General features: G+C 45.6%; 1 protein-coding gene across 3 annotated transcripts in view; it reads left to right on the forward strand.

The window, feature by feature from the left end:
• Positions 1–1,140: 1,140 nt before the first annotated feature.
• Positions 1,141–14,946, forward strand: part of WDR59 (WD repeat domain 59) — an 89,962-nt gene continuing 76,156 nt past the window's right edge. For all 3 annotated transcript variants that reach the window (XM_063140898.1, XM_063140899.1, XM_063140900.1), the window contains exons 1-2: positions 1,141–1,219; positions 11,769–11,818. In XM_063140898.1, coding sequence (XP_062996968.1) covers positions 1,166–1,219; positions 11,769–11,818 — 104 coding nt within the window. In that variant the 5' untranslated portion in view covers positions 1,141–1,165. The remainder of the gene's footprint in view (positions 1,220–11,768; positions 11,819–14,946) is intronic.

Genomic DNA, 14,946 nt, shown 5'->3' on the forward strand with positions numbered 1-14,946 from the left:
TGTTAAGTTACATTCAATTTTCAAGTTAAGGTGCACAATCTCAATGAGTCATAGGTTACATTCGATGCTCTGTTGGTTAAAAGTTTTCCCCTTTGTCTGCTAGGACATGATGTCCACCATTAAGGAATGTAAACGGTTTTGGGCCAGGTTATTTGAAGGAATGCCTCCTCCCATATGTACCTGCCCAGACCTTAAGATCATCTACAGGGGCCCTTCTCCGTGAGCCCCTGCCAAAGGAAGTGAGGCAGGTGGCTACCAGGAGGAGCAGGGCCTTCTCTGCTGTGGCACCCCGGCTGTGGAATGAGCTCCCCAGAGAGGTCCACCTGGCGCCTACACTGTACTCCTTTCGTCGCCAGCTGAAGACCTTTTTATTCTCTCAGTATTTTAGCACTTAATTTTAACTTAAATTTAAATTATACTGTTCTAACTCTGTATTTTAATCTTATATCAATTTTGCTGCGTGGTTTTATCCTGGTTGTGCTTTTAATACTGTATTTTGTATTTGTGTTTTTAAGCTGTTGGTTGTTTTATTATGGTTTTAATTTTTGTGAACTGCCCAGAGAGCTTCGGCTATTGGGCGGTATAAAAATGTAATAAATAAATAAATAAATAAATGCAGCCACCCTTTGGCAGAGAATCCATCTTTAAGCCTTGGCACATTACATTCATCAGAGAGATGAAATCTCTCCCTGGGTCTATCATTTTTGGCTAAAGGGCGGGATAAAAATGCTAAAATAAATAGAAGTTAGCCTCTGAGCGTGTGCAAAGTGCATTTCCTCAAACCTAGGGAGAAAAGGCCAGCCAAACCCACAACATTTTGTATATCGGTTTTAATGTTCAGTGTTTTAACCTTTGTAAACCGCCCAGAGAGCTTTGGCTATGGGGCGGTATATAAATGTAATAACAACAACAACAACAACATTTGACTCTGGGAGTGCCAGACTTCCAGGCAGGCTTAGCATCTACCATTCCCTAAACAGTATATTTGGCCCATATTCAAGCACAGAAGGTCACAAAACGAGTCTCTCTCCGAGCCACCCAATTCTTTTCCTGGCCTTAAGACTACATCTCCCGGCAGGCCTTGCGCGCGGGGTGCGCATGCGCGACGCCTGGGAAAGCCGCCTTCTTCCGTCGCTCGTTCCAGCTGCTTTCTGGGCAGCCCAAGATGGCGGCGCGCTGGAGCAGCGAGAATGTGGTGGTGGAGTTCCGGGACTCCCAGGTAACGGCGCCTCCACGGCTTAGGGCGAGGGATTCTTCCTCCCCAAGCGGTTCTGTTCTCAGGGGGCAGGGGGCTTCTTCCCCCCGCCCGCCCAGCGGTGAGGTGGGTCCCTGTCCCGCGCCTGGCACTTCGCAGGGGGACGCGCAGGTGTGGCAGCGCTCAGGACCTCACTTTTATTGCGCCTTGTCGGGCCGCCTGCTCTTGGCAACAGCCTTCTCCAGCCTGGCGTCCTCTCGATGTGTTGGACTACAGCCCCCATCATCCCAACTAGCGTGATGGTGGGGGTGGTATTGCAACACATCTAGTGGGCGCTAGGTTGGGGAAGGCTGGCCGCGTGAGTGGGGGTAGGGGGATTGTGGTGCCAGCGCACCTAAAGGGCTTCAGGTTGGGGAAGGTTGGCTGTGCTGGCTGGGGGTGATGGGGGTTGTAGTGCCGGCGCACCTGGACACTTGCAGGTTGGGGAAGGTTGGCTATGCTGGCTGGGGGTGATGGAGGTTGTAGTGCCGGCGCACCTGGACACTTGCACGTTGGGGAAGGCTGGCCATGTGGTTGGGGACGACAGGGGTTGTGGTACCAGCGCACCTAAAGGCCTTCAGGTTGGGGAAGGCTGGCTATGCTGGCTGGGGCTGATGGGGGTTGTAGTGCTGGCGCACCTGGACACTTGCAGGTTGGGGAAGGCTGGCTATGCTGGCTGGGGGTGATGGGGGTTGTAGTGCCAGCGCACCTGGACACTTGCAGGTTGGGGAAGGTGGGCTATGCTGGCTGGGGCTGATGGGGGTTGTAGTGCCAGAACACCTGGACACTTGCAGGTTGGAGAAGGTTGGCCATGTGGGTGAGGGCGATGAGGGTTGTGGTACCAGCGCACCTAAAGGCCTTCAGGTTGGGGAAGGCTTGCTATGCTGGCTGGGGCTGATGGGGGTTGTAGTGCCGGCGCACCTGGACACTTGCAGGTTGGGGAAGGCTGGACATGTTGCCTAGGAGATGGGATTTATAGTCACAACATAACCAGAGACCAAACTGCACTGGATTAGGGAGGCTTTCTTTGCTTGCTGCTGCAAAACACCCCCGCCCCAGTTTCATCTGATTTGGATGATGAGGATGAGGATTATTATTATTATTATTATTATTTATTTATATAGCACCATCAATGTACATGGTGCTGTACAGAGTAAAACAGTAAATAGCAAGACTCTGCCGCATAGGCTTACAATCTAATAAAATCATAGTAAAACAATAAGGAGGGGAAGAGAATGCCAACATGTACAGGGAAGGGTAAGCAGGCACAGGGTAGGGAAAAACTAACAGTAGAAAGTAACAGTAGAAGTCTGCACAACATCAAGTTTTAAAAGCTTTAGGAAAAAGAAAAGTTTTTAGTTGAGCTTTAAAAGCTGTGGTTGAACTTGTAGTTCTCAAATGTTCTGGAAGAGCGTTCCAGGCGTAAGGGGCAGCAGACGAAAATGGACGAAGCCGAGCAAGGGAAGTAGAGGATATTGATGATATTTGTATCCTGCCTTTTGCCCAACACTGGGCCTTAAGGCGGCCTTACAAAATTTAGAACATATACATTTTAAACCTAGCAAAAGAAATGTACAAAAATTAAAATTAAAAAAAAGGATTTTTTTTTTACAAGACCTTAACATAGATGGAGGATCAGATTATTCTCCAAGGGCCTGTCGGAACAAACAAGTTTTTGCCTGCTTCCGAAAGCACGTCAAGGAGGGAGCCAGTCTAGCTTCCCCGAGAAGAGAGTTCCAAAGCACTGGAGCAGCCACCGAGAAGGCCCTCTCCCATGTTCCCACCAAGCGCACCTGTGAAGATGGTGGGACTGAAAGAAGGGCCTCTCCAGAAGATCTCAAAGCACGGGCAGGCTCATAAGGGAGAATACGGTCTTTCAAATAACCTGGACCCGAGCCATATAGGGCTTTATAGGTCATAACCAGCACTTTGAATTGTGCCCAGAAACAGACTGGAAGCCAGTGGAGCTGTTTTAACAGGGGAGTTGTAGGCTCCCTGTAACCAGCCCCGGTCAATACTCTGGCTGCAGCTCTTTGAACCAGCTGGAGTTTCCAAACATTCTTCAAAGGCAGCCCCACGTAGAGCGCGCTGCAGTAATCCAATCGGGATGTAACTAAAGCATGTGTCACCATGGCCAAGTCCGACATCTCTAGGAACGGGTGCAGCTGGCGCACTAGCTTTAACTGTGCAAATGCACTCCTGGCCACCGCCGAAACCTGGGCATCCAGGCTCAGGGCTGAATCCAGAAGTACACCCAAGCTGTGGACCTGCGTCTTCAGGGGATCCAGCACAAGCTGAATCCCTATTCCCTGATCCGCCTTTCGACTGACCGAGCGCACCTCTGTGTTATCTGGATTAAGCTTCCATTTGTTCACCCTTATCCAATCCATTACTGCCAGCAGACACCGGTTTAGCACAGAAACCACTTCCTTGGACTTGGGTGGAAAGGAGTAGTAGAATTGGGTGTCATCAGCATACTGGTGGAACCGCACCCCACATTGTGGTTTTACTGGCCCTGTTCAGAAACACCTTAAACCACTACTTTAAACACAAGGAATAAGGCCATTGTTACTCCCCCCCCCCCCCCGCCCCAGGTTTTGTATTTGTACACTTCTAGGAGATCTTTAGTCATTGGGAAGTTTAGGAATATAATATTTTTTTAAAAAATGAATAGGAGAATTTGGGGAGTAATAACACTGTTCCTTTTAGAATTAGTAAGGCCCTCCTCTGAGTACTGGTAAGACCCCAAACTGATCATATTAGTAAGTGTGATCAGTTTGAGGAGCTGCAATTCTTATTTGTAAATAATTTCATCATGGTGGCAGGGTAGATGATTTGAAATTAAAATCAAGGCATTCAAAATGTATTTTTTAAATCAGCATTAAAAAGCCAATTTAAATCATGAATCGATTTAAGCTGAAATCCTATACCCACTTACCTGGGAGTAAGCCCCACTCAATGAGATTTAATTCTGAGTTGGTATTGACAGGGTTCCAATGTAAACCATGTTATTTACAACTAAACTATTATTTATATTATTATTTTATTAGTATTTATTTATTTTCATTTCTACACTGCCCAATAGCCAAAGCTCTCAGGGCAGTTTACGTGTTTTGATTTTTACAATCAGCCCTTGCGTCTCTGTTGCACTGTATATGTTTTGCATGCTATCCTTTTTTATCTATAGAAGGAACATTTTTAAAGTATTTTCATTTAGTAGCCTTCCCCACCTGATGCCTTCCAGTTGTTTTGGACATCAACTCCCATCAGCCGCAGCCAGCACGGCCAATGGTCAAGTCGAAAACATCTGGAGAGCACCAGATTGGGGAAGATGGCCGTATAGGGTCTTTCTTATGGCCAGCACCCATAACAGTTTGTGAAGTTAAATATGGGTATCTTGGGGTCTGCCTTCGTTCCACTGTTGCTCCTTTCAGTTCCACGGTGCTCTGGCCTAGTCATGACCTCACAAAAGCAAAGCAGAAAGCAAAAATAAAATGCCTGTGATTGATGGGCTGAAACCAGCCTTGATAGTTACGGGGCACACGGGAGCAGTTTGTTCTTTGGGTGAAAAAGTGATGCCCGTTGTAGTTGTTTGTCTATCGTTAGTAGGTAGAATGTTCTTATTTGAGAAATAATCAAATTTGTTCTTCATTTCCCTAAGAAAGCCTCCTTTAATTCAATGTATCTTGTAGAGGCATTGATTTGATTTGGAGAATAACTTTAAGGCCAACATGTTTATAGCTAGATTATATCATATCAACCTAGTTATTATTTAAGAGAAAACAAAGATCTACATTTTTGAAAAAAAGTGATTTATATTTTTAACATCCAATTTTTAAATAAAGATAACATTTATTCACCCTCATTGGTGGTCAGGCTTGTAGCTGCTTTTAAATGTGGACGAAATACTCCTGTGGTCATCCGCGTACAAAATGCAACTTGTGTATTGGTGATTGCTGATAATTGCTACAAGGCTGGGATTTCTTCTTGAGAATTCCCAGGAGGTGTTTCCTGTGTTTTTGTCTGCTTGTCATTTTTATCAGGCCTCGGCAAGAGTCAGGTTCCAGGCCTTTGTGTTCCTGAACCTGTAGGAGTTGACTTTCAGTCCAAATGGTCTTGCAGCAGATGTGTGGTCAAAGTCAGGCAGGGGTCAGGATCGAAGGCAACAATTGGGGGAAAAGAGCAGGTACTTGGACAGTGTCTTCTGACTTGGAGGCGAGTTGCGTGAGCTCTGTGGCTAGGACTTTATAGGGCCTGGTGAGCTGGGATTGGCTGTTGGGGTCAGCTGACCAGATGTTTAGGCAGGCTGGTGCTGCAACTTAAATGGCACCCTCAAAGCCAAGGGGTATCTGCCAGATTTATAATAGAGCTGGAGCGCTGGGGTATCAGTGCTGGGGATCCCAATTCGAGTCCTGTCACCTGCTGGTTTGTATGTATGTGTGTGTGTGGGGGGGGAGGTAGTGGGATGTTTTTGGTTTGTTTTCTATTATTACAAACAATCTCTTGCAATATTAGTATAATACCTTTATTAGTCCAACCAAAACTTCACCAAAAAATGTGTAAGCGTTTGAGATCTCCAGATCTCTTCATCAGGCAAGATATTCTTAAAAAACACACACCACCCATTAATTAAAAAAGCAGGTGTTTTACTTATTTATTTATTTACTGCATTTCTATACCGCCAAGAGCCAAAAGGGTGTTGATGGGTGGGAGGAATGGGAGAGAGAAAGAAACTGACTTGTTGAAGTTTCTGTCTTCGTGTTCAGAGTCCCAAGATGGAATTCGAATGGGGGAGAAGGCTGCAAACATTCAAAACAGGCTCAGCAGGGCAGGTGATGGTTACAGGCAGTACCTGGGCTGCTGGGAGCTAGAAAAGCGGAGATGTTGGAATCTTCCGTTTTTGAAAATATTGACTCCAGTTTTTATCAGAAGTGTTTTCCATCCTGGGTGAAGCATTATTATTATTATTATTATTATTATTATTATTATTATTATTATTTATTTATATAGCACCATCAATGTACATGGTGCTGTACAGAGTAAAACAGTAAATAGCAAGACCCTGCCGCATAGGCTTACAATCTAATAAAATCATAGTAAAACAATAAGGAGGGGAAGAGAATGCAAACAGGTACAGGGTAGGGTAAGCAGGCACAGGGTAGGGAAAAACTAACAGTAGAAAGTAACAGTAGAAGTCTGCACAACATCAAGTTTTAAAAGCTTTAGGAAAAAGAAAAGTTTTTAGTTGAGCTTTAAAAGCTGCGGTTGAACTTGTAGTTCTCAAATGTTCTGGAAGAGCGTTCCAGGCGTAAGGGGCAGCAGACGAAAATGGACGAAGCCGAGCAAGGGAAGTAGAGGCCCTTGGGCAGGCGAGAAACATGGCATCAGAGGAGCGAAGAGCACGAGCGGGGCAATAGTGTGAGATGAGAGAGGAGAGATAGGAAGGAGCTAGCATGCAGGCCCCTTTTTCTGGTGCACCAGGGTGGATAAAAATGTGGTTTTTTTAAAAAAAAAATTAAAACATCAGATTTTTAAAATTTAAATCTAATTGTTTTAATTTAAATTGGTTTGTTTTTTTTAAAAAAAAAATGCTTTTTGAGGAAAAATCTATCGGTATTAGACAACTACCGCCCAGTTGCTAACACTCCTTTTTTAGGGAAGGTACTTGAGAGGGTTGTGGCGGAGCAACTGCAGGCACTCTTGGAGGATACTGATTATCTAGATCCATTCCAGTCTGGGTTCCGATCTGGTTACTGAATCAGCCTTGGTCGCCCTGATGGATGACCTTTATCAAGAGAGGGACAGGGGGAATCCAACCCTGTTAATCCTGTATCAAAATCCTGATGGCTTTTGATACCATCGACCATGGTATCCTCCTGGATCGACTCTGTGGGATGGGCATCGGAGGCACTGTTTTACAGTGGTTCCGGTCCTACCTACGGGGTCGTTTTCAGAGAGTAGCATTGGGTGACCAGTCTTCGGCCTCTTGGCATTGTCCCCAATGTTATTTAACATCTATATGAAGCCGTTGGGAGTGGTCATTAGGGGATTTGGAGCTAAATGCCATCAATACGCTGATGACACGCAGCTCTATCTCCCTGTGACAACTGAATCAGGTGAGGCTGTGCAGGTCCTGGACCAGTGCCTAGACTCAGTAATGGGCTGGATGAGGGCCAATAAACTGAGACTAAATCCTGGCAAGACGGAAGCCCTGTGGGTGTGTGGTTCCCGAGTCCAGGAGACAGGCTCATTGCCTGTTCTGGATGGGGTTGCACTGCCTCTGAAAGAACAGGTTCATAGTTTGGGGGTACTCTTAGACCCATTTCTGTCATTGGAGGCTCAAGTAGCCGCCACGGCTCGGAGTGCCTTTTACCATCTTCGGTTGGTTCGCCAACTACGGCCTCTCCTGGACAGGGATAGCTTGGCCACAGTGGTACAGGTATTGGTAACCTCAAGATTGGATTACTGCAATGCAATCTATGTGGGGCTGCCCTTGAAGCTGCTCCGGAAGCTGGAGCTAGTGCAGAATGCTGCAGCTCAGCTGTTGTCCGGAGCTGCCTCTTTCCAGCATGGAACTCCTCTGCTGAGGGAACTGCACTGGCTGCCTATTCGCTACCGAGCCAGGTTGAAGGTTCTTGTACTTGTGTACAAAGCCCTAAACAACTTGGGACCAGGATACCTGAGAGAGCGCCTTCTCCCTTACCAACCTGCCCGGTCACTGAGGTCATCCGCGGGCCTGCTCCTGGTGGTTCCACCTAGATCCATCCTCCGATTGGAATCCACAAGGGGAAGAGCCTTCAGCGTGGTGGCGCCCCTCCTGTGGAACTCCCTGCCTCTGGAGGTCAGGCAGGCTCCGACCTTGTACTCCTTTCGGCGCCTCCTGAAAACATCTTTATTCCAAGAAGCCTTTCTTTAACATGCAGCCTTGTATTTCTGATTTTTGCTTCTTTTTAAATTTTGTTTTAACTGTTTTATTCTGTTTTTATTTTCATTTTACCTTGTACACCGCTCCGAAATTTTTCAATGGGGAGTGGTATATAAATAAATAAATAAATAAATAAATATTATAGTCCAAAGGTTATTCATCATGAAATAAGGATTAGTTTTTAATTATGTAGCATGAGGCTGTTTAAATTTTTTGGTAAACGAATTCCATGAATGCATTCACAATGTCATGCTCTTCCAGAGGTTTCTGTAAGATTATTTTTCTCCTTTCAATAAAGAACAGCAGAAAAGTTGTCCCGATATGAATGATTAACCTATTAAACTGGAGATAGTTCACCTCGCAATAATTTCATAATTATCTATCTATGATGTGTTTCTAATATTAGATTGTAAGCCTGAGGGCAGGGACTGTCTTTTTTGCTAAGTGTAAGCCGCTCCGAGAGCCTTTTTTGGCTGAGGAGCGGGGTATAAGTATGATAAATAAATAAAAAATAAAAATAATAGTATAAACAAATCAGTATTTTTTTATATATAACTAAAACTAATCTGAAAAGTTGCTATTCTAAAAATGAAACTTTCATCTGGTTGTAAATATTAAGATTATACCAGCAAGAATGAGTCTTGGTAACTCTGAGATGTGTAAAATATAGCTTTGTGTGTTTGTGTGTGGGGGGGGGGGGAGTCACATGATTAAATCGAGTCTTTCTGTGTAGTGATTTAAATCATGATTTAAATCAAATCCACCCTGCGGTGCATCATAGAGAGAAATAGACAGTATTTATATTAAAGCAGGAGATAATTTTAGAGGCTGATCTAAGTAAAGAAAAGAAAAGGCCATTTGACGCTAACTGGGAAAGCTGTACCTAGTAGCTGAAGGGGATAATCTTTGAGGAACATTTGATTGTAGGTAGGGCATACATAAATGACAAGCACAGCACTTGGACAGCACCTGGACGGTGTACAGTTCTTAGCAACTAGAGCTCTGCTTTCCAAATTCTTAATCCTGTAGAGTCTGACCGGTCTTTCAAAGCAGAGAATGTGCAAAGGTGGCTCTTATGGAGGAATTTGTGACAAAACCTGAAAATGTCCTCGGAGCTTGTGGAACGCTGTCCGTAGGCATGGCTCCGAATTCCTCGCCAGCTTTGCAGCTGTTTCAGTTGTGTGTCTCCTGGCAGGTATGCCTGTAATGGGAGCAATTCTGAGAACCCGAAGGGCCCCGCCAAAAAGGGTCCTGCTGCTGTTTGGCTCTGCGCAACATTTTAGAGGTCATGAAGCAATCCTTCCCGGAAAGCCAAGCCCTTGAGGCTCTTCTGAAGCTGGCATTTTTCCTTCCAGAACTGAGCTCATCTTTCTCTTCCTTCATTCCTCCAACAGCTGTTGTGTTTACCTACTGACCTAGTCTGTCAAACTGACAGGGTGAAAGCCCAGCAAGGAGAAACTGAAAGACAGCCTTTCATCCTTTTCCAACCAATCCCTGGCTTTTGTGGTGTTTCTCTTTCACCCCAATGCAGGCTGATAGCTATTAAAAACAGGTTTATTGAAGTTGCAGTGCAGGTTTTCCTGTGCTTTTCTGGGAACAGCACCAACAAACCCTGGTAACTCCGGACTGCCAGTTTGTAGCAAGGCAGTTGGGTCCAGGGCAGGATCACTGTTAACAACCAGCCCCACTGAAACAAGAGATGCCCGTTAACAGGAATGAGGAGAGAAGTCTGAGATTTGGCCAGTAATGCTGGCTCTCCACCTCCATCCCACATTCAGGGTTCAGGTGTAGGGGCAAGTCCGGATCCTGAAGGTCAGGGTGAGGAGTGTGGTGTTCTTGCCTGTTTACCTGTGTGGATACCTTTCCTATAAGGCCTTTCCCACAGCAGACAACACACAGTAACGCTGCCACCAGGACCGTTACCTCAGGTCCAACACCTTTACTTCTTGAGATGTGAGGACACGCCAAGTTTTTATTCTGATATATATATATTATTATTCCCTTATCACTTTAGCCCTTTTTGTAGTCATGCACCATACGATTTTGAAAAACAAAGAAATATTTATTTATAGAATTGTTTATAGAATTTATTTATAGAATTATTTATAGGTGTTAAACATTCATTGACCACTTTATTCTCCACCTGCACATAAGTAATTGAGTTACAATAAAGACTATCCATAGCTACTAGATGGTTATGTGCTGCCTCCAGTATCTGAGGCAGTAAGCCTGTGTGCACCAGTTGCTGGGGAACATGGGTGGGAGGGTGCTGTTGCACCATGTCTTGCTTTGCTGGTCTCTGGTCGACAGCTGTTTGGCCACTGTGTGAACAGAGTGCTGGACTAGATGGACCTTCTTATATTCTTAATTTCACTTTGAAACCTATATATCCACTCTCGTACACACTCAATCACCACTCTAATCCTATAACCACAGATCCTAGGCACTCTCTATCCCTTCCCTATCTGTTCCCTATCTAAAACCCCATAGGCACTATTTATATATCACACACTATTTTACACCCAGCCAGTCATCTCATGTGCAAATGCACCATACCTCCTGTCACTCATGCCACTTGTATTGTAGATCAACTTACCAGAAAAACAGAAGAGTCATAATATCAATGCGTATGATTCCTAACATACATGTGGCAACCTAGGGTGCCCCGTGACTAGGGTCAAATCCAACCCTTCTGGGGTCTCAGTCCAGCTCTTCAGGGTTCCCTACATGGCCATGCCCCTTTCCCCAACCACTGATTGTTTGGTGGGTTTCCAGATTTTGTGGAGTTTTCCTCCATTGTAAAAGGTCAAAATGCCTTTCCTAAGGCTGAGTTACTGGCAGTAAGAGCTTTAAGCTAAAATATGCTGACCTATGGGGTGCTTTGGCTCCACCCCTTTGTCTTCAGCCCTGCTCACCACTGAAGTGTGTTCCTCATCCCACCCCAAGAGCTTGTCTGGGATTGAATACAACCTTCTGCCCGAAAGAGGTTTCCCACCCTGCTCAAGGTGGGTGTCATGTCTAGCCCTGCTCCCCTTGTGTTGGAAGAAGGTGTTTCAGGTGATCCATCAGAATCAGACTCTGAAACAGAGGAGTCGACACCAGACACAGGCCAGCCTGTACCAGTGGGGGAGAAAGCTCTCATGGGCTCTTCACCAGCTGGGGGTGAACTCTCTCCAGAGAGTTCTTTTACCCCTCTTGGAATGACTCCAGTGTTCTTTTTTCCACTGATTTCCAGAGGGCTAGCCGTGTTAGTCCATTGCAACAGAACCAACAAAGTATCTTGTGGCACCTTAAAAACTAAGCTTTATTCTGGCATAAGCTTTGGTGGGATGCAGTCCACTTCATCGGATGCCTGAAGTGTTATTGAGAGTTTCAGGTGGTGGGCAGGGAGGAGAATTGTTAACATCGGGGCTGGAAAGAAATTAAATGCCGAAAGTACTGATCGCGACAATCACGTCATGCTCTTTCCACCAAATATGCAACCTAGCATTTGGGGGAGAGTGGGAAGAGAATTATTTTTCCCGATGAGTAGATGCATTACTTGACAAGCTGAGTGAATGTTTGGAGAGCTTATTTCTTCCTGTCTTTTTCTCTCTCCCATTTTTGCAGGCAACGGCCATGTCTGTGGACTGTCTTGGACAGCATGCAGTGCTTTCTGGGTGAGTGCCAAAACCTTGGGGATAGAATTGCAGTTAGTGCCCGCAGGCGCTGAGCTGGTCCTTGAAGGTGGATGTGGAGGGCAGAAGGAAACCTCTTCCAGGGCTTTTGCAAGGATTACTGCTTCATATTCCCAGCGGAGAAGGGAGCTGATCACACACATTCAAGAACAAAAGCATAAAGGCAATTCCTCCCTCCTGGATGAGACTTGAAGGTCCATTTAGCCCAGCACGCTGTTCCCAACAGTGGGCAGTCAGATACCTATTCTGGGAAGCCCACAAGGGAGGCACGAAGGTGGCACTTGCTCCCCATTGTTTGTCATGTTCACAGACGCACTGCCTCTGAACGTGGAGGTTCCATTTAGCTATCACGGCTAACAGCCATTGACAAAACCTATCCTTCTTGAATGAGTGTAATCTGTCTTTCCCCAACCAAGTGCCCAGCAGATATGTTGGACTACAACTCCCAGCATTCCCAGCCAGCATGGCCAGTGGCTGTAATCCTTGTTTCAACCCGTCTAAGCTAGTCACCATGGTTATTTCTTGTGGCAGCGAATCCCCTAGGTTCATTATGCATTGTATGAAGAAGGGCTCTCTCTTGCTTGTGCTGTACCCGCACTTCCTTCCACCACCACCCAGCAGATGCTGCTGCTTTTCATCGTTGCTGTTGAAAGTTCCAAAGCGTGAATTGGGTTGTCTCGAACAAGGGTGCTGAACCTCTTTCAGTTTGAGGGCTGAATTCCATGTCAGTGAAGCTTTCGGGAGATTGCATTGACGACCAGTTTATTTTACCGGTTTATTTTAGCTTAAATTCCTTGTTGCTAGTAGCTAAGCCTTAGGAGAGGCAATCAAGACCTTTTAGAAAGTGGGGGCAGGAGGACTACATAAGCCAGAAAACCACCAAATGATTGGTGGTTGAGGGAAAGGGGGTGGGGCCAGGGGAATGCCTCCTCCCATATGTACCTACCCGGACCTTAAGATCATCTACAGGGGCCCTTCTCCGTGAGCCCCTGCCAAAGGAAGTGAGGCAGGTGGCTACTAGGAGGAGGGCTTTCTCCGCTGTGGCACCCCGGTTGTGGAATGAGCTCCCCAGAGAGGTCCGCCTGGCGCCTACACTGTACTCCTTTCGTCGCCAGCTGAAGACCTTTTTATTCACTCAGTATTTTAACACTTAATTTTAACTTAAATTTAAATTATACTGTTTTAATTCTGTATTTTAACCTTATATCAATTTTGCTGCGTGGTTTTATCCTGGTTGTGCTTTTTATATTGTATTTTGTATTTGTTTTTAACTTGTTGGTTGTTTTATGATGGTTTTAATTTTTGTGAACCACCCAGAGAGCTTCGGCTATTGGGCGGTATAAAAATGTAATAAATAAATAAATAAATAAATAAATAAAATGGCCATCTGGTGGACTGGATTGGGCCCTGGTCCTGAGGTTCTGCACCCCTGGCCTAGGGTAAGCCTATTGGTTACGTCGTTTTAAGTTTCCACTCTCAAAGGTGTCCTAGAAACAGTGAGAGAGAGAGAGAGAGAGAGAGAGAGAGAGAGAGAGAGATAAAAGCTCATAGAATCATAGAATCATAGAATAGCAGAGTTGGAAGGGGCCTACAAGGCCATCGAGTCCAACCCCCCGCTCAATGCAGGAATCCACCCTAAAGCATCCCTGACAGATGGTTGTCCAGCTGCCTCTTGAAGGCCTCTAGTGTGGGAGATCCCACAACCTCCCTAGGTAGCTGATTCCATTGTCGCACTGCTCTAACAGTCAGGAAGTTTTTCCTGATGTCCAGCCGGAATCTGGCTTCCTTTAACTTGAGCCCGTTATTCCGTGTCCTGCACTCTGGGAGGATCGAGAAGAGATCCTGGCCCTCCTCTGTGTGACAACCTTTTAAGTATTTGAAGAGTGCTATCATGTCTCCCCTCCATCTTCTCTTCTCCAGGCTAAACATGCCCAGTTCTTTCAGTCTCTCTTCATAGGGCTTTGTTTCCAGGCCCCTGATCGTCCTGGTTGCCCTCTTCTGAACACGCTCCAGCTTGTCTGCGTCCTTCTTGAATTGTGGAGCCCAGAACTGGACGCAATACTCTAGATGAGGCCTAACCAGGGCCGAATAGAGAGGAACCAGTACCTCACGTAATTTGGAAGCTATACTTCTATTAATGCAGCCCAAAATAGCATTTGCCTTTCTTGCAGCCATATCGCACTGTTGGCTCATATTCAGCTTGTGATCTACAACAATTCCAAGATCTTTCTCGTTTGTAGTATTGCTGAGCCAAGTGTCCCCCATCTTGTAACTGTGCATTTGGTTTCTATTCCCTAAATGTAGAACTTGGCATTTATCCCTATTAAATTTCATTCTGTTGTTTTCAGCCCAGCACTCCAGCCTATCAAGATCACTTTGAAGTTTGTTTCTGTCTTCCAGGGTATTAGCTATCCCACCCAATTTTGTGTCATCTGCAAATCTGATCAGCGTTCCCTGCACCTCCTCGTCCAAATCATTAATAAAAATGTTGAAGAGCACTGGGCCCAGGACTGATCCCTGCGGCACCCCACTCGTTGCCTCTCCCGTTTGAGAAGGTTCCATTGATAAGTACTCTTTGAGTCCGATTCTGTAGCCAACTGTGGATCCACCTAATAGTTGTTCCATCTAGCTCACTTTTAGCTAGTTCCTTAATCAGAATGTCATGTGGTACTTTGTCAAAAGCTTTCTGAAGTCAAGATATATGACGTCCACAGCATTCCCACAGTCCACAAGGGAGGTTATCCTATCAAAAAATGAGATCAAATTAGTCTGACAGGATTTGTTCCTGACAAATCTATGTTGGCTTCTAGTAATCACTGCATTGATTTCAAGGTGTTTACAGATTGACTTCTTTATAATCTGCTCCAGAATTTTCCCAGGGATGGATGTCAGACTGACTGGTCTGTAGTTCCCAGGTTCCTCCTTTTTGCCCTTTTTGAAGATAGGGACAACGTTAGCCCTCCTCCAGTCATCCGGCACCTCACCCATCATCCATGATTTTGCAAAGATAATAGACAAAGGTTCTGAGAGTTCTTCCGCTAGCTCCTTCATTACTCTTGGATGCAGTTCATCGGGCCCTGGAGATTTGAACTCATTCAAGGAAATTAGGT

The sequence above is a fragment of the Elgaria multicarinata genome, chromosome 14 (assembly GCF_023053635.1).
Source record: "Elgaria multicarinata webbii isolate HBS135686 ecotype San Diego chromosome 14, rElgMul1.1.pri, whole genome shotgun sequence".
Taxonomy (NCBI): domain Eukaryota; kingdom Metazoa; phylum Chordata; class Lepidosauria; order Squamata; family Anguidae; genus Elgaria; species Elgaria multicarinata.